The 27,866-nt window shown below is 47.6% G+C and overlaps 1 protein-coding gene across 1 annotated transcript; it reads left to right on the forward strand.

Annotated features, from left to right (window-relative positions):
• The first annotated feature begins 11,242 nt into the window (after window positions 1–11,242).
• Window positions 11,243–13,417, forward strand: HTR1D (5-hydroxytryptamine receptor 1D). Its single transcript, XM_033229345.1, has one exon. It carries the CDS (start codon window positions 12,012–12,014, stop codon window positions 13,143–13,145), a length of 1,134 nt encoding a protein of 377 aa, XP_033085236.1. The 5' UTR covers window positions 11,243–12,011; the 3' UTR covers window positions 13,146–13,417.
• The last annotated feature ends 14,449 nt before the right edge of the window (window positions 13,418–27,866 follow it).

The raw sequence follows: 27,866 nt of genomic DNA on the forward strand, positions 1-27,866 counted from the left end.
TAGAGCTCACTGTAACCTCAAAGTCTTGGGCTCAAAAGGTCCTCTCGCCCCAGCCTCCCAAGGAGCTGGGACTATAGGTAGGGGTGCTGTCATATCTGGCTTTTTTTTTTTTTTGTACATGAGTGTTCACAGCCACTTTATTTGTAGTAGCCCGTCAAGTAAATGGATAAATACATTTTGGTGTATCCATACAATGGAATACTATTCAGTAATAAAAGAGAACATGCAATAACATGGATGAAACTCAAAACAGTTACGCCAAATGAAAAAAGCCAGGCGAAAATGAGTAGATCTCTGATTTTACTTATGTCAAATTATGTAAAATGCAAACCAATCCATACTGACTGTATTAGTGTGTTCTCAAGCTGTTAATAAAGACATGCCCAGTGAGACTGGGTAATTTATAAAGAAAGAAGCTGAATTGACTCACAGTTCCACATGGCTGGGGAGGCCTAACAATCATGGTAAAAGGTGAACGAGGAGCAAAGTAATGTCTTACATGGCAGCAGGCAAGCACTAATATTCTTCAACTTTTTTTTCTAGAGACTGGGTCTCCCTGTGTTGCCCAGGCTGGTCTCAAACTCCTAACCTCAAGCAGTCCTTCTGCCTCGGCCTCCCAAAGTGCTGGGATTATAGGTGTGAACCACTGTGCCTGGCCCATTCTACTGTAGATGCTTGTTTAGGTAGTTTGCAGTTTGGGGTTGTTATGAATAGTGCTGCTATGAACAATTCTTGCATGTATCTTTTGGTGGATGTACATACATGTTTTTCTTGGGTGTACAGCTAGGAATGGAAGTACTGGGCTGGAACTTTGGCGACCTTTTATTTTCTATGTTTCACAGAGGTGTTTGTTTGTTTTAAGATAGGGACTCACTCTGTCACCCAGGCTAGAGTGCAGTGGCACCATCATAGCTCACTGTAACCTCAAACTCTTGGGCTCAAGCAGTTCTCCCACCTCAGCCCCCCAAGTAGCTAAGACTACAGATGCATGCCACCATGCCTGGCTAATTGTTAAATATTTTGGAGAGATGAGGTCTCGCTATGTTGCTCATGCTGATCTCAAACTCCTGACCTCAAGTGATCTCACCTCATCCTCCCAAAGCACTGGGATTACAGGCATGAGCCACCATGTCCTGCCCATTTTCCAGATTTTATGATTAGAGAAACTGAGGTGCAAGACTGATTTGTTTACACCTCAAGATACTGATTAGATTTTAAAACTGGCATTCAGATAGAGGTAGAAAGAGAGAGCATGAAATGGGGGAGATGCATACACTTACACACACACCCATACCCATGTTAAAACTTTACCGATTCGGCTGGGCGCGGTGGCTCATGCCTGTAATCCCAGCACTTTGGGAGGCCAAGGTGGGTGGATCACCTGAGATCAGTAGTTCAAGACCAGCCTGGCCAACCTCGTGAAACCCCATCTCTACTAAAAATTAAAAAATTAGCCGGTTGTGCTGGTGCATGCCTGTAATCCCAGCTACTCTGGAGGCTGAGACAGGAGAATCGCCTGAACCCGGAGGCGGAGGTAACATTGAGCCGAGATTGCCCCACTGCACAGCAGCCTGGGTGACAGAGTGAGACTCTGTCTAAAAAAAAAAAGAAAGAAAGAAAAACGAAGAGAAAAAGAAAGAAAAAGAAACTTTCCAGATTCTTCCCCACACATGTTCTATCCAACCCTCATTATATCTCTGGGAGGTAGACTCGATACCCTGATTTTTGCAGAGGAGAAAACTAAGACTGTAGGAGGTCCCACGCAGCAGAGAGAATGAGATGAAATAACAGCTGTGGGTGCATTTTGTAAAATATAAAGCCCTGTCCAGATTTGCGCAGAGTGATTTCTCCACCCAGAGCTCACTCATCTGTACTACACAGCATCTACAGAAAGAACAGCCACAAATTACTCTGTGGGGGATGTATTCTACTGCAACAAATCTTTTTATCACAGAGCCTTACTTTTTTCTTCCAAAGAGATGAGACTGGCTTCTAAGGACACATTAAACCCATACATCCTTTTTGTTTCTGGCAAGGTTTTATGACTCACTTAGTTAAAGAGCCCTCAGAAAGTGGAGGCGACAGATCTTCCTGCAGGCTGAATGAGCCCTGGGTAGGAAGCTTTTGTAAGAGGCCAGCTTTTGCTTTTGTAAGAGGCTAGCTTTTGCTGGCCGGGTGCGGTGGCTCATGCATGTAATCTCAGTACTTTGGGAGGCCGAAGCGGGTGGATCCCCCAGCACTTTGGGAGGCCCAGATGCACAGATCACTTGAGGCCAGAAGTACGAAACCAGCCTGGCCAACATGGTGAAACCCCCTACTAAAAATACGAAAATTAGTTAGGCGTGATGGCGCATGCCTGTAATCTACACGGGAGGCTGAGGCAGGAGAATCAGTTGAACCTGGGAGACAGAGGTTGCAGTGAGCTGAGATTGGGTCACTATACTCCAGCCTGGGCAACAGAGTGAGACTCTGTCTCAAAAAAACACCTGCTGTGTGCCAGCCACTGTGCTAGGCATGTTCTCCCTACTTCATTGAAGCCACATAACAATTCTGGGTGAAAGATGTCATTACCCCAATTTACAGATGAGGAAGAAGGGCCCAGGAGGTAAAAGGACTTGGACCCCACAGTAGGGATTGGTTAGTGGGAAGGAACCAAAAGTCCCCTGTCTTGACTGGGCACAGCAGTTCAGCCTCTAATCCCAGCACTTTGGGAGGCTGAGGCAGGAGTATCGCCTCACTTGAGCCCCGGAGTTCCATACCACCCTGGGCAACACAGCGAGACCCTGTCTCTACAAAAAAAATATTGAAAATTCACTGGGCATGGTGGCTTGTGCCTGTAGTCCCAGCTACTTGGAGGGTTGAGGTGGGAGCATCACTTGAACCCGGGCAATCGAGGCTGCAGTGAGAGCCATGATTGTGCCACTGCACTCCAACCTGGACGACAGAGGAGGTCCCTGTCTCTGAAAATTAAAAAGAAGAAGAAAGTTCCCTGTCTTACTACCATTTCTCAAAAGCTGCTGTGTCCATGTGAACTGGCTCAGCTGGGAAAACACGAGTTGGTACAAATGAGGTTTCCTGGATAGAAGGTCGCTCATTGACATACAAGGATGGGAAGGAGTATTCCCTGGCCTGGAAGCCTCCTTCCTTCTCCTCTCCCAGGACAGGTGGTTCCTCTCCCTCAGCTTCTTTCTCTGCTCCGTTCTCCTGCCTCTCTCTACAGACCTGTTTTTTGTTTACCTTTGGCTTTTCTATTCCCCCCAAACCTTCCTTGATTTAGTAAAGGCTGCAGCCTGACTCCAGCCTCAGGACCCTTGGAAGATAGAAGATTTATCTTCCCCCATCTTCTATCCAGCCCAGCTCCCCATGGTCGCCATTCTAAATTCCCAAGAGAGAATCTGATTGGCTCATTTTGGGTCACATGTCCACCCTGGTCCAATCAGCTGTAATCAAAGGTGGTCTCTGGAACAGGCCGAGATTGGTACATAAGTCTCTCTGTCTGCTTTTCTCTTTCCACCCCTCTTCAGAGATGCCAAAGCTGGGAGATTCACGGTGTGTCTGGAGTCCACGTGATCTGGACTTCAGGGGAGATGCTTGTGGCCTGGAGGTGGAGGCGGGGCCGAGAAAGGTCCTTGCTTCTGCTGCTGCTATCATGGCCCCTGGAAAAATGGGTGGGCAGGGAGGAAGCTCCTCGGTATGTCTGGGTTTTTAGCAATGGCAGACATCTCTCACCAAAACGGGCAGTGATACTTTGTTTCTGGTGAGGGAAGTGATCTTGTTGCCTGGATATCTGAATTTGGTTGGATGCACCATAGAGAACCCAGATAAATCACATTTGTGGTCGCCATTGACTACAAGGCCAGGCATGGTGGCTCAGGCCTATAATCCCAAGACTTTGGGAGGCCAAAGTGAGTGGATCACTTGAGGCCAGGAATTTGAGACCAGCCTGGGTGACATAGGGACACCTTGTCCATAAATAAATAAATAAATAAACAAAAAGAAACCATTTACTATGTTGAGCATTTTGTATCCATGATATTAACAGTTCTCCCCAAACTCCTGTGAGATTTGGATTATCATCTCCATCACTGAAGCTGTGCAGGCTCAGAGAGGTGAAGTTATTCACCCAGTGGCCACAGCAAGAAAGCGAACCAACAGGAATTGGGACCTGAGAATGCCTGTACAGTAGCCACTGTACTCCTTCTCTGTTAGCATCATTACATTTGTTCAGGACTCTGCTGTTCACAACATATCACATACATGATCTTGCTGGAGCTACTCAATACTTCTTTAGGACAGCACAGCCAGGCTTTTATTCTCATTTCACCAAGGAAGTAACTAAGGGTCAAAGACGTTGTGCTTTGCCCATGGTTACCCAGCTGGTCAATGGCAGAGCTGGGACCAGAATGCAGATCTTCTGCACTAAAATTATCAATAGGTATTAATGTATCAACATATTGCTGGTAATAGGGTTCTTTTTCATAATATACAAAATAGATTGAGAAAAATTACATACACTACCAAGTGCGATGGCTCACGCCTGTAATCCCAGCACTTTGGGAGGCTGAGGAGGGCAGATCACCTGAGGTCAGGAACTCAAGACCAGCCTGGCCAACAAGGTGAAACCCCGTCTTTACTAAAAATACAAAGATTAGCCAGGCAGGGTGGTACGCGCCTGTAGTTCCAGCTACTCAGGAGGCTAAGGTGGGAGGATCACTTGAACCCGGAAAGCAGAGGTTGCAGTGAGCGAAGATTGCATCACTGCATTCCCAGCTGGGTGACAGAGGAAGACTCCATCCCCCCGTTAAGAAAAAGAAAGAGTGGGCCGGGCGCGGTGGCTCAAGCCTGTAATCCCAGCACTTTGGGAGGCCGAGACGGGCGGATCACGAGGTCAGGAGATCAAGACCATCCTGGCTAATACGGTGAAACCCTGTCTCTACTTAAAAATACAAAAAACTAGCGGGCGACGAGGCGGGCGCCTGTAGTCCCAGCTACTCGGGAGGCTGAGGCAGAAGAATGGCGTAAACCCGGGAGGCGGAGCTTGCAGTGAGCTGAGATCCGGCCACTGCACTCCAGCCTCGGTGGCAGAGCAAGACTCTGTCTCAAAAAAAAAAAAAAAAAAAAAAAAAAGAAAAAGAAAAAGAAAGAAAGAAAAATTACACATGCATCATTCCCTACAAAGCAGTACACACACGCACGCACACACACACACACACACACGAATAACAATATTGATGCACTCACCACCTACTTAAAAAATAGAACATCAGGCTGGGCATGGTGGTTGATGCCTATAATCCCAACACTTTGGGAGGCCAAGTTGGGAGGATCGCTTGAGCCCAGAAGTTCAAGGTTGCAGTGAGCTATTACTGTGCCATTGTACCTGGGTGACAGAGCAAGATCCTCCCTCTAAAAAAAAAAAAAAAAAAAAAAAAAGACCAGGCATGGTGGCTCACACCTGTAATCCCAGCACTTTAGGAGGCCAAGGTGGGAGAATTGCTTGAGTCTAGGAGTTTGAAGACAAGCCTAGACAACATAGGGAGAGCCCATCTCTGCAAAAAAAGTTAAATATCAGTTGGGAGTGGTAGTATCTGTGGTCCCAGCTACTCAGGAGGCTGAGGTGGGAGGGTCACTTGAGCCCAGGAGATCAAGGCTACAGTGAGCTCTGATCATGCCCCTGCACTCCAGCCTGGGTGATAGAGCAAGACTCTTTCTCAAAAAGGCCTGGCGTGGTGGCTCACACCTATAATCCCAGCACTTTGGGAGGCCAAGGCAGGCTGGCCAACATGGCAAAACCCCGTCTCTACTAAAAAAATACAAAAGTTAACCGGGCATGGTGGTACATGCCTGTAATCCCAGCTACTTGGGAGGCTGAAGCAGGAGAATCACTTAAACCGGGGAGGCCGAGGTTGCAGTGAGTTGAGATAGTGAAAAGAACATAATTGAAACTTTTAAAACCCTTTATGATTATATTCCTCTGTCCTTTTCTCTCCAGGAGTAACCACTATCCTGAATTTTATTTATTTATTTTATTTTATTTTGTTGTTATTGTTGTTGAGACAGAGTCTCGCTCGTCGCCCAGGCTGGAGTGCAGTGGCCGGATCTCAGCTCACTGCAAGCTCCGCCTCCCGGGTGTACGCCATTCTCCTGCCTCAGCCTCCCGAGTAGCTGGGACTACAGGCGCCAGCCACCTCGCCCGGCTAGTTTTTTGTATTTCTTAGTAGAGACGGGGTTTCACCATGTTAGGCAGGATGGTCTCGATCTCCTGACCTCGTGATCCGCCCGTCTCGGCCTCCCAAAGTGCTGGGATTACAGGCTTGAGCCACCGCGCCCGGCCTATTTATTTATTTTTTTGAGACAGAGTCTCGCTCTGTCGCCCAGGCTGGAGTGCAGTGGCGCGATCTCGGCTCACTGTAGCCTCCACCTCCCGGGCTCACGCCATTCTCCTGCCTCAGTCTCCCGAGCAGCTGGGACTACAGGCGCCCGCCACCACACTTGGCTAATTTTTTTGGATTTTTAGTAGAGACGGGGTTTCACTGTGTTTGCCAGGATGGTCTCGATCTCCTGACCTCGTGATCCGCCCACCTCGGCCTCCCAAAGTGCTGGGATTACAGGCATGAGCCACCGCGCCCGGCCCCTGAATTTTATATTTTTAATTTCTTTGCTTTTCCTTATGGTTTTGCCACATATATTTATCTCCCTAACAGTTTGTTTCTTCTTGCATGTTTTTGACTTTGGCACTCTGCCTTGTTTGTGATAATCACCATTTTGGTGTGTGTAGCTGTGGTTTATTCTGTTTTGCTTCTCTGTAGCACTCCATCATAGCAATATGCCATATGCTACCATTCTGCTGTTGATGGACGTTTGGTTGTTTTTAGTTGTTTGCTATTTCATGCTACTAGGACCATTCTTGTTTCTGTCTTCTAGTGAACACAGAAGAGTTTCTCTGCCACGCATACCCAGCAGTGGAATTGCTGAATCATGAGGTAGTCATCACATCTTTAGTTTTATGAAATAATTCTAAATTGTTTGCTTCTTTAGTTTTATGAAATAATACTAAATTGTTTGCTTATGAAGTATCTCCAATCACCGTGTTGCCCAGGCTGGTCTTGAACTCCTGGGCTCAAGCAATCATCCTGCCTCAGCCTCCCAAGCTGCTTACTCTTATTAACTGACATGACATGATCAGATTTAAAATGCTGTACTTTTCTACTAAGTGAAAATGGCATCTTGTTATCATTTTGATTTTTTTTTTTTTTTTTTGGAGACGGAGTCTCGCCATTCTCCTGCCTCAGCCTCCCGAGGAGCTGGGAATACAGGCGCCGCCACCTCGCCCGGCTGGTTTTTTGCATTTTTAGTAGAGACGGGGTTTCACCGTGTTAGCCAGGATGGTCTCGATCTCCTGACCTTGTGATCCGCCCGTCTCGGCCTCCCAAAGAGCTGGGGTTACAGGTGTGAGCCACCGCGCCCGGCTTCATTTTGATTTTTCTTTCTTTCTTTTTTCTTTTGTTTAAAATAGATAGTCTCGCTATATTGCCCAGGCTGGTCTTGAACTCCTGGGCCCAAGCGATCCTCCCACATGAGCCTCCCAAAGTGTTGGGATTACTGGCATAAGCCACCACACCCGGCTTTCATTGTCATTTTAATTTTTTTTTTTTTTGAGACGGAGTCTCGCTCTGTCACCCAGGCTGGAGTGCAATGGCACAATCTTGGCTCACTGCAACCTCTTCCTCACAGATTCAAGCGATTCTCCTGCCTCAGCCTCCTGAGTAGCTGGGATTACAGGTGCCTACCACTACGCCGGCTAATTTTTGCATTTTTAGTAAAGATGGGGTTTCACCATGTTGGCCAGGCTGGTCTCGATCTCCTGACCTCAGGTGATCCACCGGCCTCAGCCTCCCAAAGTGCTGGGATTACAGGTGTAAGCCACCATGCCTGGCCTGTATTTTTCATTTTATTATTTGAAGTGTGACGGGAAAGAGAGAGTTGCTTGTAGAGCTACAGTCCATGTCTCCAAAGGCAACTAGATTATGAAAACTTCTCCCACCTTTGTTCACAATGGGGAGGGATAGCAGGCAGGAGAGAAGACAGTCTCTGAATTGTGTTACTTCTTTCAAAGCTACAGCCTAGCCTTCCCAACCAAGTCTGTCTGCTCCTGTCCCTGTGTCCCTGTCCTTCTTCCCAAGATGTCACCAAGGGCTGGAGGGCTTGCACACATACCAGCCTCCTGAGCCTTTCTGAACCCACGCCTTTCACTGAAATGAGGTCACTGGAATGCTTGGAACTCAAGGAGTGACCGCATGAGTTTGTGGGGCAGGCACACCAGGCTTCCATGGGAAATGACGCACCTCAGTCACCCAGACTGTCTGCAGGGGAGAAAGTTTCAAAGAGCCAACCAGAGTTCACATTTTCCCTGTGAACCAAAATGGGAGCAAAACTTCAGCCAGAGGCTTTTGGGGTGGAGCCTGGGGAGAGTTGGGGTAGGAGGGGGTCATCAAACCAGCTATGCATGCATGCCTTAAGGCTTTTCATCCTCAACTGAGGCAATGTAGGCAAGGGTAGAAATTTCTTGAGATCTCTGGACCTGGTTTTTCCACTTCCAGCCAAGTGGCCTTGGGCAGGTGACATCACCTCTTTGAGCATTGGTTGGGTCATTCTAAGTTGGGAGCCATGTTGCCCACTTTACAGGTTGGGTGACTCTTAGCCCCAAAACTAGCTCAGTGCCTGGAATATAGCAAGAGCTCTTCAAAAGATATTGTTATAATATCCTTTAAACTATAATATATGTTTTGGAGTTGGTGGCTTAGGATTGGTTTTCTTAAATTGAGGCTTTCCCCTCTCCTCCAGGCAGATTTTTATCTTTTATAATGAAGCACCCACAAATTTGGGGAGTGAGAGGGAAAATACTGCATTGCAGGTTTAGCTGCCGCCGCCGCCGCCTCCTCCTTCTCCTCCTCCTCCTCCTCCTCCTCCTCCTCCTCCTCCTCTTCTTCTTCTTCTTCTTCTTCTTCTTCTTCTTCTTCTTCTTCTTTTTCTTCTTCTTCTTCTTCTTCTTTTCTTCTTCTTCTCCTTCTCCTTCTCTTTTTTTTTTGAGACGGATTCTCGCTCTGTCTCCCAGGCTGGAGTGCAGTGGCGCCATCTCGGCTCACTGCAAGCTCCGCCTCCCGGGTTCAGGCCATTCTCCTGCCTCAGCCTCTCGAGTAGCTGGGACTACAGGTGCCTGCAACCATGCCCAGCTAGATTTTTTTGTATTTTTAGTAGAGACGGGGTTTCACCATGTTAGCCAGGATGGTCTCGATCTTCTGACCTCGTGATCCACCCACCTCGGCCTCCCAACATGTTGGGATTACAGGCGTGAGCCACCCTGCCCAGCCTTTTTTTTTTTTTTTTTTTTTTAGGTAGAGTTTCACTCTGGTTGCCCAGGCTAGAGTATAATGGCGCGATCTTGGCTCACCACAACCTCCACCTCCTGGGTTCAAGAAATTCCCCTGCCTCAGCCTCCCAAGTAGATGGGATTACAGGCATGCACCACCACGCCTGGCTAATTTTGTATTTTTGGTAGAGACGGGGTTTCTCCATGTTGGTCAGGCTGGTCTTGAACTCCCGACCTAAGGTGATCCACCCGCCTCAGCCTCCCACAGTTCTGGGATTATAGGCAAGAGCCACCGCGCCCAGCTGGTGGTTGATTTTTAAAACATTAAGGAGCTAAAGCTGCTCATGCCTGTAATCCCAGCACTTTGGGAGGTCAAGGCTGGAGGATTGCTTAAGTCCAGGAGTTTGAGACCAGCCCTGGCAACATAACAAGACCCTGCCTCTATGAAAACAAACAAACAGACAAACAAAAAACAATTAGCTGGGCTTAGTGGTATGCATCTGTAGTTCCAGCTACGTGGGAGGCTAAGGTTGGAGGGTCACTTGATCCAGGAGGTTGAGGCTGCAGTGAGCTGTGGTCATGCCACTGCACTCTAGCCTGGGGGACAAAGCTAGATCCTACCTCAAAATAAATAAATAAACAAATAAATAATTTAAAAATTACCAGTTTATTATATAGAATTCAAATGAACAACCAGAAGAAAAGGTATATAGGACAAGGTCTGAAAAAGCTTCAAGGGGCAAGCCACGATACTTCATGCCTGTAATCCCTCCTACTTTGGGAGGCCGAGGCAGGCGGATCACCTGAGGTCAGGAGCTTCTAGACAGACACCTGGATACTTTCGCCAACCCAGAAGTTCCCAAGATTTTTTTGCAGCTAGGTTTCCAGTTTCCATTTGGAAAGTTGAGTGTATTTTCTGGATTAAACTTCCACAATGGGGAGAGAGGGAGGGAGGGAGGGAGGGAGGGAAGGAAGGAAGGAAGGAAGGAAGGAAGGAAAAGAAAGAGAGAAAAAGAAAGGAAAGGAAAGGAAAAAGGAAAGGAAAGGAAAGGAAAGGAAGAAAGAAAGAAAACATAATAAAAACATTTTTAAAAATAGACTTCCAGCCAGGTATGGAGGCTCACGCCTGTAATCCCAACACTTTGTGAGGCTGAGGCAGGCGGATCACAAGGTCAGGAGTTCAAGACCAGACTGGCCAACATGGTGAAACCTCGTCTCTACTAAAAATACAAAAATTAGCTGGGCGTGAGGGCATGTGCCTGTAGTCCCAGCTACTCGGGAGGCTGAGGCAGGAGAATCGCTTGAACCCAGGAGGCGAGGTTGCAGTGAGCTGAGATCGCGCCACTGCACTGTAGCCTGGCGACAGAGCGAGACTCCGTCTCAAAAATAAATAAATAAATAATAAAAAATAAAAAATAAAATTATTCATGCTCACTATAGGACATCTGAAAAATTCAAATGAGTAGAAAAAAGGCCACGACCCCCCATACTTTGTAGAGAAATACATTGTAACAATTTGACTTCTTTCCTGATGGTCTTTATCTTTCCCCATGTACAGTTTTATTTTGTTTCCATTGTTGCTAAATAAATAGAATGACGCTTTCTGATTCACAACTTACAGAGCTGATTTCATGTACTTCTAACAAGCTTGTGATGATTCCAACAGCTATGACACTTTGTCCCCTCTGGGAATTGCATGGGTGGGGCACATCACCCACCCCTGTATTCTGATACTTTCTAGAATGCCAGTTCCACAGCACCATGGCCAGCTTTAAGTAGTATCTTTATAATCATGTAGTTCATCTCAGGCTTCCACATTGTCCTTCTAGAACCTAACTCTATTTTTTTTTTCTTTTTTAAACCCCAGATCTTCTGAATATGTCCCCATTCCGTGAGCCCACAGTGATCTGTTTGTTTTGCCTGGTCCCAGCTCATGCATTCTTCGAGTCTTGGTAACCAGGATGTTTTGTCTGTTTCGGCTCTAAACGATCAGTGAGACAGGAACTGAAGTTAAGGTAGCTCAGGAGGCATCACAATGAACCTGGGAAAACCGCGAGCCGCTATGCTGACTGGACTCCTCTCTGAATCAGCTGGAACTTCTTTTTGTGTCTAGTTTTAAAAGCTCCTCGGAGGCAATCCTAAATCCAGAATCGTTTCAATTATTATGAGGGGAATTCTGAAGTTCTCATTAAACACACGAATGACTCAAGCTTTGGAAAGAACCAGATGCCAAAGGCAAGAATCCCAGGGCATTGCCCACCTGGGTGTGATCCCCTGATAACTGTCTAACGAATTCAGTATGTGTCCCGCGGGCATGACCATCTGCTGGGCAAAGCTTCAGGACCCTGAGACATCCTGGAATTCCTGTGGTTTAGGAAAGACCTTTAACTACCAGTGGTAGTTGTCTCATCGTTCTTCAAATAATCTGGTCTTGTTTATTATTATCATTATTATTTAATTTTATTTTATTACAGCTGTACTTGGAGAATAGTCCGGTCTTGAGGCCTTTTCACTGTGGTCTGTTCTAGTGTACGGCTCCCACCAGTGCGAAGCAGAAGGATGACTTTGCTCTGTTGTCAGGACAACCTTGAAGGAAGGAGCCAAATGTGTGGAGGTCTGTGGGAAGAGAGAGCCACCTAGCATGTCCCCACTGAACCAGTCAACAGAAGGCCTTCCCCAGGAGGCCTCCAACAGATCCCTGAATGCCACAGAAACCCCAGAGGCTTGGGATCCCAGGACCCTCCAGGCACTCAAGATCTCCCTTGCCGTGGTCCTTTCCATCATCACACTGGCCACAGTCCTCTCCAACGCCTTCGTACTCACCACCATCTTACTCACCAAGAAGCTCCATACCCCTGCCAACTACCTGATTGGCTCCCTGGCCACCACCGACCTCTTGGTTTCCATCTTGGTCATGCCCATCAGCATTGCCTATACCATCACCCACACCTGGAACTTTGGCCAAATCTTGTGTGACATCTGGCTGTCTTCTGACATCACGTGCTGCACGGCCTCCATCCTGCATCTCTGTGTCATTGCTCTGGACAGGTACTGGGCGATCACGGATGCCCTGGAGTACAGTAAACGCAGGACGGCTGGCCACGCGGCCACCATGATTGCCATTGTCTGGGCCATCTCCATCTGCATCTCCATTCCCCCTCTCTTCTGGCGACAGGCCAAGGCCCAGGAGGAGATGTCGGACTGCCTGGTGAACACCTCTCAGATCTCCTACACCATCTACTCCACGTGTGGGGCCTTCTACATTCCCTCGGTGTTGCTCATCATCCTATATGGCCGGATCTACCGGGCGGCCCGGAATCGCATCCTGAATCCACCCTCACTCTATGGGAAGCGCTTCACCACAGCCCACCTCATCACAGGCTCTGCAGGGTCCTCGCTCTGTTCGCTCAACCCCAGCCTCCATGAGGGGCACTCGCACTCGGCTGGCTCCCCTCTCTTTTTCAGCCACGTGAAAATCAAGCTTGCTGACAGTGCCCTGGAACGCAAGAGGATTTCTGCTGCTCGGGAAAGGAAAGCCACTAAAACTCTGGGCATCATTCTGGGGGCTTTTATCATCTGCTGGTTGCCCTTCTTCGTAGTGTCTCTGGTCCTCCCCATCTGCCGGGACTCCTGCTGGATCCACCCGGCCCTCTTTGACTTCTTCACCTGGCTAGGCTATTTAAACTCCCTCATCAATCCAATAATCTACACTGTGTTTAATGAAGAGTTTCGGCAAGCCTTTCGGAAAATTGTCCCTTTCCGGAAGTCCTCTTAGTCTTATTCGGTGATGACTCTTGTTATCTTTTGTGTCCTGTAACCTAATCAGGATTTTTTTATTATTACTATTTTCTGAGACCTGGATTAATTAATGATATCTTGAGTCTTGGTTCAATCAACAGAATTGTTCTTTTTCCTGTTGTTTTCTTAATTTCTGAAAGAGCTGTGGGCAGGGGGGCAGGACTGAAGATTTCACTACTTAGCATAGTATTTTCTTTCTTTCTTTCTTTCTTTTGAGATGGAGTCTTGCCCTCTTGCCAGGCTGGAGTGCAGTGGCACAATCTCAGCTCACCGCAACCTCCACCTCCTGCGTTCAAGAGATTCTCCTGCCTCAGCCTCCAGAGTAGCTGGTGCTACAAATGCGTGCCACCAGGCCCAGCTAATTTTTGTATTTTTAGTAGAGACGGGGTTTCATCATGTTGGCCAGGATGGTCTCGATCTCTTGACCTTGTGATCCGCCCACCTGGGCATCCCAAAGTGCTGGGATTACAGGCATGAGCCACTGTGCCTGGCCAACGTAATGTTTTCACAGTTCCTCTTTGTTGGAAGAAATGTGACCTACGAGATCCCTAGTTGATACAGTTGAGATGAGAAGCTATCTGACTATAGAAAAGACCCTGGGCTCAAAGGGAAGGCTCTCTGGTCTACCTGAGATCTATATGGAGCTTAAAGGAGGGTGGATAAGATTAATGACCTGAATTGAAAGAGAATTTGGAGCCAGGATGGATCTCCGTTCTGCATGGCACCTCGCTTGGAAAATAATATCCATGCGTTTCTTCCACTGAGTCTTTCTTAGATTAAATCTCTCTCAGTTTCCATGAAGAGAAAGTCAGTATTTGTAGTGCCAATGATACAGAGTGACTTGGAGAGAGATTCAGAGGTTAGGGGTAGCGGGAGGAGGAAGGTTTTGGGACCAGATGGACTACCCTGTACCCTTCCTTCTTCCCCAATATCCCTGCGCCATCTTCACATTCTGAAGTTAAAACCCATGATCACCCCTTTGAAGTAGATTGACCGGCTTTAGACACCTACCCCCGCCTCTCCCCCAAGCTTTGAGTGGGACACCATTCTGAATTTTTTTCTTTTTCTTTTTTTTCTTTTTTTTTGAGACGGAGTCTCGCTCTGTCACCCAGGCTGGAGTGCAGTGGCCGGATCTCAGCTCACTGCAAGCTCCACCTCCCGGGTTTACGCCATTTTCCTGCCTCAGCCTCCAGAGTAGCTGGGACTACAGGCGCCCGCCACCTCGCCCAGCTAGTTTCTGTATTTTTTAGTGGAGATGGGGTTTCACCGTGTTAGCCAGGATGGTCTCGATCTCCTGACCTCGTGATCCACCCGTCTTGGCCTCCCAAAGTGCTGGGATTACAGGCTTGAGCCACCGCGCCCGGCCTTGAATTTTTTTTCTGAATTTTTTTTTTACGTCTCTTTCTCACTAGCGATCTGAAAACTCATTAGAGATGTTGAGTCTTATCAAATAAAAAGCATGAGACATCATGGCCAGTAAGGTATTTGGGTGATTTTTCCCCCTCTCCCTGGATATAGAAACCATTCAGCTCAATTCAGTCCCTAGCATTTGTTGAGCACCTACCACATGCCAGGTCCCACGCTCCAGCCTTGGCACTTGTTCTCTGCTATCAGGATGTGAGAAATTAAGGATAGTGTGATGATTAAGAGCTCAGAGGCCACGCTCAGTGGCTCATACCTGTAATCCCAGCACTTTGGGAGAATTGCTTGAGCCCAGGAGTTCAAGGCCAGCATGGGAAACCTGACAAAACCCTGCCTCTACAAAAAAATACAAAAATTATCCAGACATAGTGGTGCGCATCTGTAGTCCCAGCTGCCTGGGAGGCTGAGGTGGGAGGATTGCTTGAGCGTGGGAGGTTGAGGCTGCAGTGTGTCATGATCATGTCACTGCACTCTGTCCTGGGTGACAGAGCAAGATCCTATCTCAAAAAGGAAAAAAAAAAAAGTGCTCAGGACCTGATGCCTCAACTCAAATCCAAGTGCAGCCAATTTCTCCTGGGTGAACCTGGACAAGTTTCTTTTCTTTTCTTTCTTTTTTTTTTTTTGAGACAGAGTTTCACTCTTGTTGCCCAGGCTGGAGTGCAGTGGCCTGATCTTGGCTCACTGCAATCTCCACCTCCTGGGTTCAAGCAATTCTCTTGCATCAGCCTTCCAAGTAGCTTGGATTACAGGCATGCGCCACCACGCCTGGCTAATTTTTGTGTTTTTAGTAGAGACGGGTTTTCACCATGTTGGCCAGGCTGGTCTCGAACTCCTGACCTCAGGTGATCCACCCGCCTCAGCCTCCCAAAGTGCTGGGATTACAGGCGTGAGCCACCGCGCCCGGCCCTTTTCTTTTCAAGACAAGCTCTCACTCTGTTGTCCAGGCTGGAGTACAGTGGCACAGTCAGGACTCACTGCAGCCTTGACCTCCCAGACTCAGCCTTCTGAGTAGCTGTGACCACAGGTTTGAACCACCATGACTGGCTAATTTTTAAAATTTTCATTAGAGATGGGGATCCCACTATGTTGCCCAGGATGGTCTCAAACTTCTGGGCTCAAGCACTTCTCCCACCTCGGCCTCCCAAAATGCTGGGAATACAGGCATGAGCCACCACACATGGCCTAGAAAAAGTTTCTTTATCTCTCTTTGTCTCATTTTCAACTATAAAATAGGGATAATAATAGATATGTTATTGTGTAAGTTACTACAGTGCTTGGCAGAAGTCTTAAACTGACCTACTCGAGGTTGAACAGCAATATAAAAATAACAGCTATGACTTATTAAGTGACTATAATGCTCCTTGTGTACACTTTCTCATTTACTTGTCATCTTGATTTTATAGATGAGGTAAAGAAACTGCTTATGGGCTGGGCATGGCAGCTCATACCTGTGATCCCAGCACTTTGGGAGGCTGAAGCAGGAGTTTGAGACCAGCCTGAGCAACATAGGGAGACCCCATCTCTAACGACAACAACAAAAATTAGCCAGACATGGTGGAGCGCACCTGTAGTCTCAGCTACTTGAGAGGCTGTGCCTACAGTGAGCCCTGATCATGCCACTGCACTCCAGCCTAAGAGACAGAATGAGACCCTGTCTCAAAAAAAAAAAAGAAAAAGAAGGTTATGTTAGGGAAGGTTTCATAAAGAAACCTTCAGCAGACTGCCAAAAGCTGAGCCTATATGGAATAGATAGGAGCCCAAGAGAGGGGAAGTATGACAAGGCCTCTTGGGGGAGATGGGACAGAGCAGAGGAAGGTAGGGAAGGCCACACCAGGTGGAGAAAAGAGCAGTAACAGAGCCTCAGAGACGTGTAATATTCGGTGGGGTCTCTGGGCACAGGAAGAAGAATGAGGGGCAGGAATATGGGGTGTCAGGAAGGAAAGAGAAAGGAGGGAGGCCAAGACTGAGGGGATGATTGGTTATCCAGAGGATTCTTGTGCTGATTTGAAGCTTATGCTGGACATCATCCAGCGCAGCCCTGGACCACCTGCATTAGAATCACCCATGCAGGGCTGGGCACAGTGGTGCACTCCTGTAATCCCAGCACTTTGGGAGGGCAAACCTGGAGGATCACTTGAGCCCAGGAGTTCAAGACCAGCCTTGGCAACATGATGAAACCCCATCTCTACTACAAATACAAAAATTAGGTGGGTGTGGTGGTACACACCTGTAATCTCAGCTACTGAGGAGGCTAATGTGGGAGGACTGCTTGAGCCGGGGAGATTGAGACTGCAGTAAGCTATAATGGTGTCACTGCACTTCAGCCTGGGTGACAGAGGAAGACCCTGTTTCAAAAAAAAAAAAAAGTCAAATTGAAGATAAACTTAGAACTTAGGCCAGGCGCAGTGGCTCATGCCTGTAATCCCAGCTCTTTGGGAGGCCGAGGTGGGTGAATCACCTGAGGTCGGGAGTTTGAGACCAGTCTGACCAACCTGGAGAAACCCCATCTCTACTAAAAATACAAAATTAGCCAGGCATGGCGGGATGCGCCTGTAATCCTAGCTACTTGTGAGGCCGAGGTAGAATTGCCTGAACCGGGAGGTGGAGGTTGTGGTGAACCGAGATTGCGCCATTGCCCTCCAGCCTGGGCAACAAGAGCGAAACTCCGTCTCAAAAAAAAAAAAAGAAAGAAAGATAAACTTGTTTCTCATGACCATAGGGGAAGCCTGTGTTTGGAGCCTTTCTCCTCTTCTCCCCACCCATCCCTGTCATGCCCCTAATTCCTTCACGCTTAGTCACAGACACACACACAGCATGATGGTGACGATGCAGGTTCGTGTGTAGCACAGGACTCTGCCTTTTTTTTTTTGAGACGGAGTCTCGCTCTGTTGCCCAGGCTGGAGTGCAGTGGTGCGATCTCGGCTCACTGCAAGCTCCGCCTCCCGGGTTTACGCCATTCCCCTGCCTCAGCCTGTAGCTGGGACTACAGGCGCCCGCCACCACGCCCGGCTAATTTGTTTGTTTTTTTTTTTTTTGTATTTTAGTAGAGACGGGGTTTCACCGTGTTAACCAGGATGGTCTGGATCTCCTGACCTCGTGATCCACCCATCTCGGCCTCCCAAAGTGCTGGGATTACAGGCGTGAGCCACTGCGCTCAGCCTGGGACTCTGCTAGTTTATAGTGTATGTAAGTGGGTAGACACTGCAGAGTGCCCACCCTGCAGCCAGTCTTATTCCCTGGTCACAGGACCCTAGGTCCATTTTTTTGTTTTTGTTTTTTTTAGAGGTGAGGTCTCACTATGTTGCCTAGGCTGGAGTACAGTGGCTATTCACAGATATGATCATGGCATACTACAGCCTGGAACTCAGGCGATCTCAGCCTCAGGTGATCCTCCTGCTCCTGCCTCCCACGTAGCTGGGACTACAGGCATGCACCATCACACCAGGCCTCAGGTCAGCTTAAATGGCAACGGGCTGCAGCCTGTAGGAGGTGAATCCTGACGTTTGACTAAATACTTGGGCACCGTGGCCCACCTCTGCTTTCTCAGCCAGTCTCCTTGGGGTACATGTCACTGTCCCATGATCTCTCATCAGTCTAGGAGCCCTGCGGCATATTTCATTGATCTTTGTACTCTTAGTACCTGGCACACAGCCTGTGCTCAATTAACGATAATAGCAAGTGTCTATTGAGCTCTTACTGTGTACCTAGGTACTGCCCTAAGCATTTTATGAGCGTTAACTCATTTAACGTACATGAAGTTGGTCCTATTACTATCCTCCAGATGAGGAACTGGAAGCCCCAAGAAATTAAATACTTTGCCCATTTTCACATTGCTGAGAAGTGGTGGGACCAGAATTCAAGACACAGTTGCAGCCCGGAATCCTCACTCTTAACCCCTAGGGGATATGGCCAGGGCCAAAATGGCATGTGGCTTTGAGGAGCAGCATGAACCAGTGAAGAAAGCACTGATCTGGGAACCAATGAACCTGTCCCAGTTTTTCCACTGTCTTGCTTCACATCTCTCTGCCTCAGTTTGTTCTGTACAATGTGGGTAATAATAATGTCAACCTCAGGGTGGTTGGGGCCTGTGCTCAACTCTGGAGCATTCAAAACTGGGGAAGGTTATTGAATGAGACTAGGCCACAGTTAATTTATAAGGAATTAAGTAAACACACACACACACACACAGAAAACATGGTGCAACTATGTAGATCATCAAACAGGCCTGTGAACAAGGTTTGGCCTCTGGGCCACCAGTTGGCAACCTCTGATCCTCCCCATTGATTCCCCCCCATGCTATTGACTAATTTCTGTTCTCCATACAGCAGCTGGGTCCCTCGTGGAGCTCACAGTTCATCTGGGGGCCAAAGTACATGAAACAGATTACAAAGCCAGACAGCCTGTCCTCCACCAAGCCTGTGCCACACCCCACGCCCTCAGCTCTCTCAGGTGCATTCCAGCCACCTGTCACAGGAAGAGGTGGACTGGGGGGAGGAAGGCAGAAAGTGACCTTTTTACAGGGTCACTGGCAAGGATAGATATAAGTAGTCCTCCGCATCTGAGGGTCTTAAGATAGTGCATTTACCTGCTTCCCTGGCCCCCCTGTAGTTTGCTCCCAAGGGAAGGAGTAGGAATTCTAGACCTACAGGGTATCAGATGGGAGAGGGCCTTCAAAGTCATCCAGGACAACCCCAATCAGATCACTAATATCAGAGCAGCAGCTCATGCATTATAATTGGTGAAGTGGGAACTACTATTATCCCCATTTTACAGATGAGTAAACTGAGACTCAGAATGGTTAAGTAATTCACTCAAGGTATTGCTACAACTAAATAGCAAAGACAGTGGGCATGATAGCTCAAGTTTGTAATCCCAGCACTTTCGGAGACTTAGGTGGGTGGATTCCTTGAGCTCAGGAGTTTGATACCAGCTGGGCAACATGGTGAAACCCCATCTCTACAAAAAAACACAAAAACTAGCCAGGTGTGGTGGCATGAACCTGTAGTCCCAGCTACTCAGGAGGTTGAGGTGGGAGAATCCCTTGAACCTGGGAGGTTGAGACTGCAATGAGCCATGTTCATGCCACTGCACTACAGCCTGGGTGACAGACCAATACCCTATCTCAAAAAATAAAAACAAAAATAAATAAATAGTAAAGCCAGCATTTACATCTACCAGTATGACCCCAGGGCCAGCATGGCTAGCCATCAGCCTCTACCAACTCCTTGGCAACACTCGTACCAGTTGTTTGACAGGGTGCTCATTACCCTTCTGTATATATATATATATATATATATTTTTTGTATTTTTAGTATAGACAGGGTTTCACCATGTTGGCCAGGATGGTCTAGATCTCTTGACCTCGTGATCTGACCGCCTCGGCCTCCCAAAGTGCTGGGATTACAGGCGTGAGCCACCGCTCCCGACCCTTTCTGTATTTTTTTAACCATAGCTACACGAACCCAAGACTAGTCAGGTGCTAGGCCTTGCACTTGGCACTTTATTTATTTTTATTATTATTTATTTATTTATTTTTGAGACAGAATTCCACTCTTGTTGCCAGGGTGGAGGGCAATGGCACAATCTCGACTCACTGCAACCTCCACTTCCCGGGTTCAAGTGATTCTCCTGGGAAGCAGAGATGCGGTTTCACCATATTGGCCAGGCTGGTCTTGAACTCCTAACCTCAAATGATCGGCCCGTCTCAGCCTCCCCAAAAGTGCTGGGATTACAGGCATGAGGCACCGTGCCCGGCCCACTCGGCACTTTAAACATGCTTTCTATGATTCCCTCATAACATTAAAAAAAAAAAAAAAAAAGGCCGGGCGCGGTGGCTCAAGCCTGTAATCCCAGCACTTTGGGAGGCCGAGACGGGCGGATCACGAGGTCAGGAGATCGAGACCATCCTGGCTAATACGGTGAAACCCTGTCTCTACTTAAAAAAAATACAAAAAAAAAAACTAGCCGGGCGACGAGGCGGGCGCCTGTAGTCCCAGCTACTCGGGAGGCTGAGGCAGGAGAATGGCGTAAACCCGGGAGGCGGAGCTTGCAGTGAGCTGAGATCCGGCCACTGCACTCCAGCCTGGGTGGCAGAGCAAGACTCCGTCTCAAAAAAAAAAAAAAAAAAGTCAAATTGAAGATAAACTTAGAACTTAGGTCAGGGGCGGTGGCTCATGCCTGTAATCCCAGCACTTTGGGAGGCCCGCATGTTCCTGCATGTTCCATAGTATGCCCATTTTATATGTGAGAAAACTGAAGTTCAAAGTTGTGAGGGAATTTGCCAAGCTTAAAAGCACATTAGGGACAGACTGAGATCAAACGTGTATTTGTTATTTATCCAGCTACCACTGAAAGCTTCCCTTGGTTTTGGGGAAAGAAAAATCTGTCTCCCAGAAGCGGCAGCCCCTGGGTCCTAGTTCTCAAAGTCCACATGCTCTTTTCAGATGTTCGAAGGTGGACACATTACACCCCTTCAGTCTTTTTTATACCAGAGTCAGAGTGCCTCCTTCGACTGTTCTCCATAAAATGTGATTTTGAGGTCCCCCCAGCCATCATCTTGTTCATTTTCCTATGGATAAGTTATACTTTTACATGTTCCAGTCAAAGTTCTGATCCCAAAATAGAACACAGTTCTCTAGACATGGACAGAAGGACTATCACCTCCCTCACTGTACACACAGTGCTTCTATTAATATAGCCCCAAACCCAATAAAGTATCTCCTATGTACAAAGCACCGCCCCATTCACTTGGGATAGAGAATGAACAGCCAGCAACTTCCCTGCCCTCCTGGAGCTTACATTTTGCTCACTGAGCTAAGGGAGGGGGCAGAGTCACTTTAGACATGAATCCTAGAATGTCAGAACTAGTAGGGCCCAGTCCCCTCCTCCCTTTTTATTTTTTTGAGATGGAGTCTCACTTTGCCACCCAGGCTGAAGTGCAGTAGTGTGATCTCAGCTCACCACAACCTCTGCCTCCCGGGCTCAAGTGATCCTCCTGCCTCAGCCTGCCGGGTAGCTGGGACTACAGGCGCTCCCCATCAGCCCTGGCTAATTTTTGTATTTTTAGTAGAGATGAGGTTTCACCATGTTGGCCAGGCTGGTCTCAAGCTCCTGCCCTCAGGTGATCCCCCCGCTTCAGCTTCCCAAAGTGCTGGGATTACAGGCGTGAGTCACCGCACCCGGCCTCCTGCCTTTTTTATTAACAGATGAAGAAACTGAGCCCAGAAAGGGGCAGTGACAGACCCAAGATTCTTCAGTGGGACAGAATTCACTTCTGCCTTTCTCATAACCTCAAGCACTGGTCAGACCTGGGGCCTTATAGAGAAATGTGAACTGGGATGAAAAGTTTGCTGTTGAGAATTTTGCTAAGTGGACCCACCCCACACCTCCTCAGAGCTTTCTTCAGAAATCCTAATTTATTTTAGGTGTGGCCACCAGGTGGCGCAGGGGCACCAGGAAAAAGTGCAGAAATCAAAGGTTGGTGGGCTCCTTCCTCTTCAGATCAATTTTCCTTAGCAAGGGGGAATGGTGAATGGGGAATAGTAAAGCCAGCCTGGCGCGGTGGCTCGCACCTGTAATTGCAGTGCCTTTGCAGGCCGAGGCAGGCGGATCCCTTGAGGTCAAGGAGCTTGAGACCAGCCTGGGCAACATGGTGAAACTCCGTCTCTACAAAAAACACAAAAACTAGCTGGGTGTGGTGGTGCATGCCTGTAGTCCCAGCTACTCAGGAGGCTGAGGTGGGACAATCCCTTAAGCCTGGGAGATCAAGGCTAGGACAGCATTATACTGTATACATTATCCATATATACATATACATGTACATTATACATATACAGAGGTGAATTCTGCCTCATTCGAGGAGGTAGCATGGAGTAGTGGCTAAGAGCCTGGATACAGGCATCACACAGACCAAGTAGGAAACCTACCTTCCTTTTGCTGCCGGGGAACTCCCTGACACCTAGCTCATCAGATAGCCTCTGACACTTAGATTTGGGTACAAGATAAGGTCTTTATTTCCCAGGGCTCTATACAGAGTTAGAGTTGCTGGTGCCCTCTTCCTGACAGGTCTCTTTTCCAGACAGTTGATGGTCAACTCCAGTCCAGCAGAGAAGTTTCTGCAAGAAGGCAGGAAGTCTTTGCTGCCACACAGAGAAGGTGAGGCTAATGGAATCCAGCAGCTCCACAGCCCAGGATACATGTGGAAGCTCATCCATACTTCTGTTTATCTCATGACACACAGATGTGCAAAGGGTCTGAGGCTGAAAATGATGAATGATTCAGGGGTGCTGAGAGTCTAGAGTTCGGGGATGCTGAGAGTCTAGAATGCCTGAGAAGAAAGAGAGAGTTGGAGAAGTAAGCTGGGCCTTGGGGACTTGACCAAGCTATCTACATTGAACTTTATCCTGGGAGCAACAGGGAGCTATTGAAGATTATTTAGCAAAGGAATGATACAGTTAGACCAGTGTTGAAAGCAATCACTCAAGCTGGGTGTAAAAGAAGGAATGGGTTGGGTGTGGTGGCTCACACCTGTAATACCAGCACTTTGGGAGCCGAGGTGGGCGGATCACTTGAGGTCAGGAGTTTGAGACCAGCCTGGCCAACATGGCGAAACCCCATCTCTACTAAAAATATAAAAATTAGCTGGGTGTGGTGGCATGCACCTGTAATGGCAGCTACTCAGGAGGCTGAGGCAGGAGAATCACTTGAACTGGGGAGGCGGAGGTTGCAGTGAGCCAAGATCATGCCACTACACTCCAGCCTGGGTGATAGAGCGAGACTTCATCTCAAAAAAGCAAAAACAAGGAATGGAGGTGGGGGAGCCTGGAGGCAGACAGTCCAACCAGAAGAGCTGCAGGCTGGAATGTGGTGATTACACTGATGGCTGATTTTTCATCCACTCAGAGCTTTTCATCGGCCAAGGGGCACTCCAGTGAAATTTGTCTGGCTTGCCCAGGAGTCAGCTCCTCCAGGGTAAGGGGCTGCCCAGCCAGAGAGGAAGAGTGGTTGGTCCCAGCAGCAGGTGTTTCCAAGCAGATCTTCGATATAATCAGACGACCTAGGAAGAGAAAGGCTGGCTAATGAGAGAAGCGAGATTCTGAGTCAGGTTGGAGGGCAGAGGCAGTGTGTGATGTAATGGTTAGGAACACATAATGGCACCAGACACATTTTGTTCAGGTCCCAGCTCTGCCTCTTCTTGACTGTGTGGTTGTGGGCAGGTCACTTTGGCTTGCTTTCTTTTTTCTTTCTTTCTTTCTTTTTTTTTTTTTTTTCTGACAGAGTCTCACTGTTTCACCCAGGCTGGAGTGCAGTGGTGAGATCTTGGATCACTGCAACACCCACCTCCTGGGTTCAAGCAATTCTTGTGCCTCAGCCTCCTGAGTAGCGGGGACTAAAGGTGCACGCCACCACTCCCAGCTAATTGTTGTACTTTTTCTTCAGTAGAAACGAGGTTTCGCTATGTTGGCCAGGTGTGTCTCAAACTCCCGACCTTAAGTGATTCACCTGCTTTGGCCTCCCAAAATGCTAGGATTACAGGCATGAGCCACTGTGCCTGGCCCACTTTGTCTTTCTGAGCCTCAGTTTCCTCATCTGTAAAATGTGATTACGAATAGGGCTCATGCCTTGAGACTATTGCAGGGGCTAGACAAGGGAATGTGTGTAAAACTCAGCACAGCACTGGATGCCTAGGAAACACTCGATAAGGGAAGCTCCAGGTTCTCAGCCCATCAAAGACAGTCTGTTGCTGGGGCAGGGTGGTCATTCTGGCTTTGCAGCACATCTCCAGGCCAGGGTGGCTTCAAAAACTGGCCAGTCTGAGCTGATACCACACTAAGTTAGGCGAAGAGAATTCCAGCCAGAAGCAAAGAAATGATGCTTTGGACAGCCCAGGACCACACTCTGGGGGAAATGTGCCATTTCTGTTCCACCTTTTTTTTTTTTTTTCTTGAGACAGAATTTAGCTCTGTTGCCAGGCTGGAGTGCAGTGGTACAATTGTAGCTCAGTGCAGCCTTGACCTTCTAGGCCGAAGCGATCCTCTCACCTCAGCCTCCTGTGTCCAGCTGATTTTTTAATTTTTTGTGGAGACAAGGTCTCACTTTGTTGTCCAGGCTGGTCTGAAACTCCTGAGCTCAAGCAATCATCCCACCTTGGCCTCCCAAAGTGTTGGATTGCAAGCATTAACCACTGCACCTGGCCTCTGTTCCAATTTTTGAAACATTAAAAATTATTCTCCTTTTTCTAGGGGTTCTAGTTGATATCCTCTGTTTTATTTTGCTGGTTTCCTTTTTATTTTGTGGGTGGTTGTATACTGCAGTCCTCCTATAAGACTAGTTATTGTGATAAACGTTTTATGTACATCCTTGTTTTTCTTTTTCTTTTTTTTTTTTTTAGATGGAGTTTTGCTTTTGTTGCCCAGGCTGGAGTGCAATGGTGCGATCTCGGCTCACCACAACCTCTACCTCACAGGTTCAAGCAATTCTCCTGCCTCAGCCTCCTGAGTAGCTAGGATTACAGGTATGTGCCACCATGCCTGGCTAATTTTGTATTTTTAGTAGAGACAAGGTTTCTCCATGTTGGTCAGGCTGGTCTCAAACTCCCAACCTCAGGTGATCCACCCACCTCGGTCTCCCAAAGTGCTGGGATCACAGGCGTGAGCCACCGTGCCTGGCCTTATGTACATTCTTTCATGTAATCTTTATAGCAACCCTTTCATGTAGTTTTTGTGTTATTGTCCTCACTGGATGAAGAAACTGAGGCTTGAACAAGTTAACAAACATTCCTGGGTCTGTCTGGCACTAACCCCTCCGCCCTTTGTTACTAAACTTACCTGGCCTGTCAACAGAAAGGTCCCTAGAGCCTTAAGTTACTCTAGCATCCTGCCCCAGAATTACCCAGTGAGTAGAATGCCAAGGTTTGTCTGGACCAAAAATAAGAGAAACAACCTTTGGGAGGCTGAGGCGGGCGGATCACGAGGTCAGGAGTTCAAGACCATCCTGGCCAAAATGGTGAAACCCTGTCTCTACTAAAAATACAAAAATTAGCTGGGCGTGGTGGCAGGTGCCTGTAGTCCCAGCTACTCGGGAGGCTGAGGCAGGAGAATCGCTTGAACCTGGGAGGTGGAGGTTGGAGTGAGCCGAGATCGTGCCACTGCACTCCAGCCTGGGCGACAGAGCAAGACTCCGTCTCAAAAAAAAAAAAAAAAAAAAAAGAGAAACAACCATGTGACACGGGGCGCAATTCTGATTAAGGAACCATCCATTTTATTAGGGTCACGTGTGTAATACATTCCCTGAGAATTTAATGCGGGGAAAAATTTGTCTCTCCCAACTCACTGGCCTGATTCTTCCAACCATATCACAGCAATAGCTAATTCTTCTATAGGATTTACCATGTGACAGGCCTGTTATGAGAACTAAATATGCGGCTGGGTGCGGTGGCTCATGCCTGTAATCCCAGCACTGTGGGAGGCTGAGGCAGGTAAATCACTTGAGGTCAGGAGTTCGAGACCAGCCTGACCAATATGGTGAAACCCTGTCTCTACTAAAAATACAAAAATTAGCCAGGCATGGCAGCAGGGGCCTGTAATCCCAGCTACTCAGCAGGCTGAGGCAGGAGAATTGCTTAAACCCGACAGGCAGAGGTTGCAGTGAGCTGAGATTGCACCACTGCACTCCAGCCTGGGCGACAGAGCGAGACTCCATCTCAAAAAACAAAACGAAACAAAAAAAAGAACTAAATATGCCTGAAGTCATTTAATCCTTCCAGGGACCCTAAGAAAGGGATTTATTATTATATTACCCTGTTTTTCAGAAGAAGCAACAGAAGCACAGAGAAATTAAATAACTGCTTAAGGTCATGTGACTAGTAAGTGGTAGAGTTGGGTTTCAAAACAACGTAATTTGCCTCCAGGGTCTGTGTATTCAATCACATGTTTACTACTTCCTACATGATTTGTAACTCATCCTGGTTCCCTCTTGACTTTGACTGCCAGGAAACTCAGAGCCATGATTTGTTTGCTCTTCACAGTTACTATCCTTAGAAAACTCAGCCCTCCATTTCTACCCTAATTAGTCAGTTTTTCATCTTTCTTTTCTTTTTCCCCAGTGGCCTTTGATCCAGGCTTTTATCACTCCCGAATTCTTGGTCTTTAATTATCAGTCAAATGGTCTCGAGGCTGCAATGAAACCACCTCAAGACCCTTTTTGGAAAAGATATGACATAAGACATCAGATGAACAGATATGGCTTCTGACCAGTTGAGCCAGTTGGACACAGTTGAAGATGTCTTTTGAGCATCTTTCATGTAACCAGTACTGCCCTCTGTCATGTGGAGGATACAACTGTGAGCCCAGGGTAGTCCCATACTAGTTATGCCAACTGCTATAATAGATAAATCCTGAAAACACAATGCCTAAATACAATAGAAATTAGTTCAATGTGTGGCCCCCTCAGTCAAGTGATGAGTGAGACCCAGGTTGACTAATGCTCTGTCCTGTTCAACGTGTAGCTTCCAAGGGGGCCCCTGGTGTTGACATCTGATTGGCAGATGAGAGAAAAGAGCTTTGAGAAAGCATACATCCTTCTTCACCACTTTGGCTAGGACATGACATTCATGTTCTCTGCCCATATCTCACTGGTGAACACTAGTTATGTTCCTAATAGCAAGGAGTGCTGGAAAATGTAGTCTGGCTACTTTTCTCAGAAACAACTCTACATTTGGAAGGGGAACAGCTTTGATGAACAGCTGACCTTGTCCCAGTTTATGAGGAACTTAAAATTATTGAACAGTCTAACCTTATAGAATGGCTAAGAATACCATGCAATATGTAATGTGGCCACAGGGAGGAAAATGGCCTGGCCTTGTTTACAAGAAACCATGGACAAAAAAAAAAAAGGAGCATTTAAGGCCAGGCACAGTAGCTCGCACCTGTAATCCCAGGACTTTTGGAGGCCGAGGTGGGTGGATCACCTGAGGTCAGGGGTTCGAGATCAGCCTTATCAACCAATGAAATCCTGTCTCTACTAAAAATACAAAATTAGTTGGGTGTGGTGGCACACGCCTATAATCCCAGTTACTTGGGAGGCTGAGGCAGGAGAATCGCTTGAACCCGGGAGGTGGAGGTTGCAGTGAGCCAAGATTGTGCCACTGCACTCCAGCCTGGGCTACAAGGCGAAACTCCATCTCAAAAAAAAAAGGGGGAGCATTTACATTTAAACCAAATGTATTTGTCCAACAAGGGAATGGGATGGGGTGTGCGGAGGGGGAGAGTTTATCATG

This window comes from Trachypithecus francoisi, unplaced genomic scaffold (genome assembly GCF_009764315.1).
Source record: "Trachypithecus francoisi isolate TF-2019V2 unplaced genomic scaffold, Tfra_2.0 Lachesis_group12, whole genome shotgun sequence".
Taxonomy (NCBI): Eukaryota; Metazoa; Chordata; class Mammalia; order Primates; family Cercopithecidae; genus Trachypithecus; species Trachypithecus francoisi.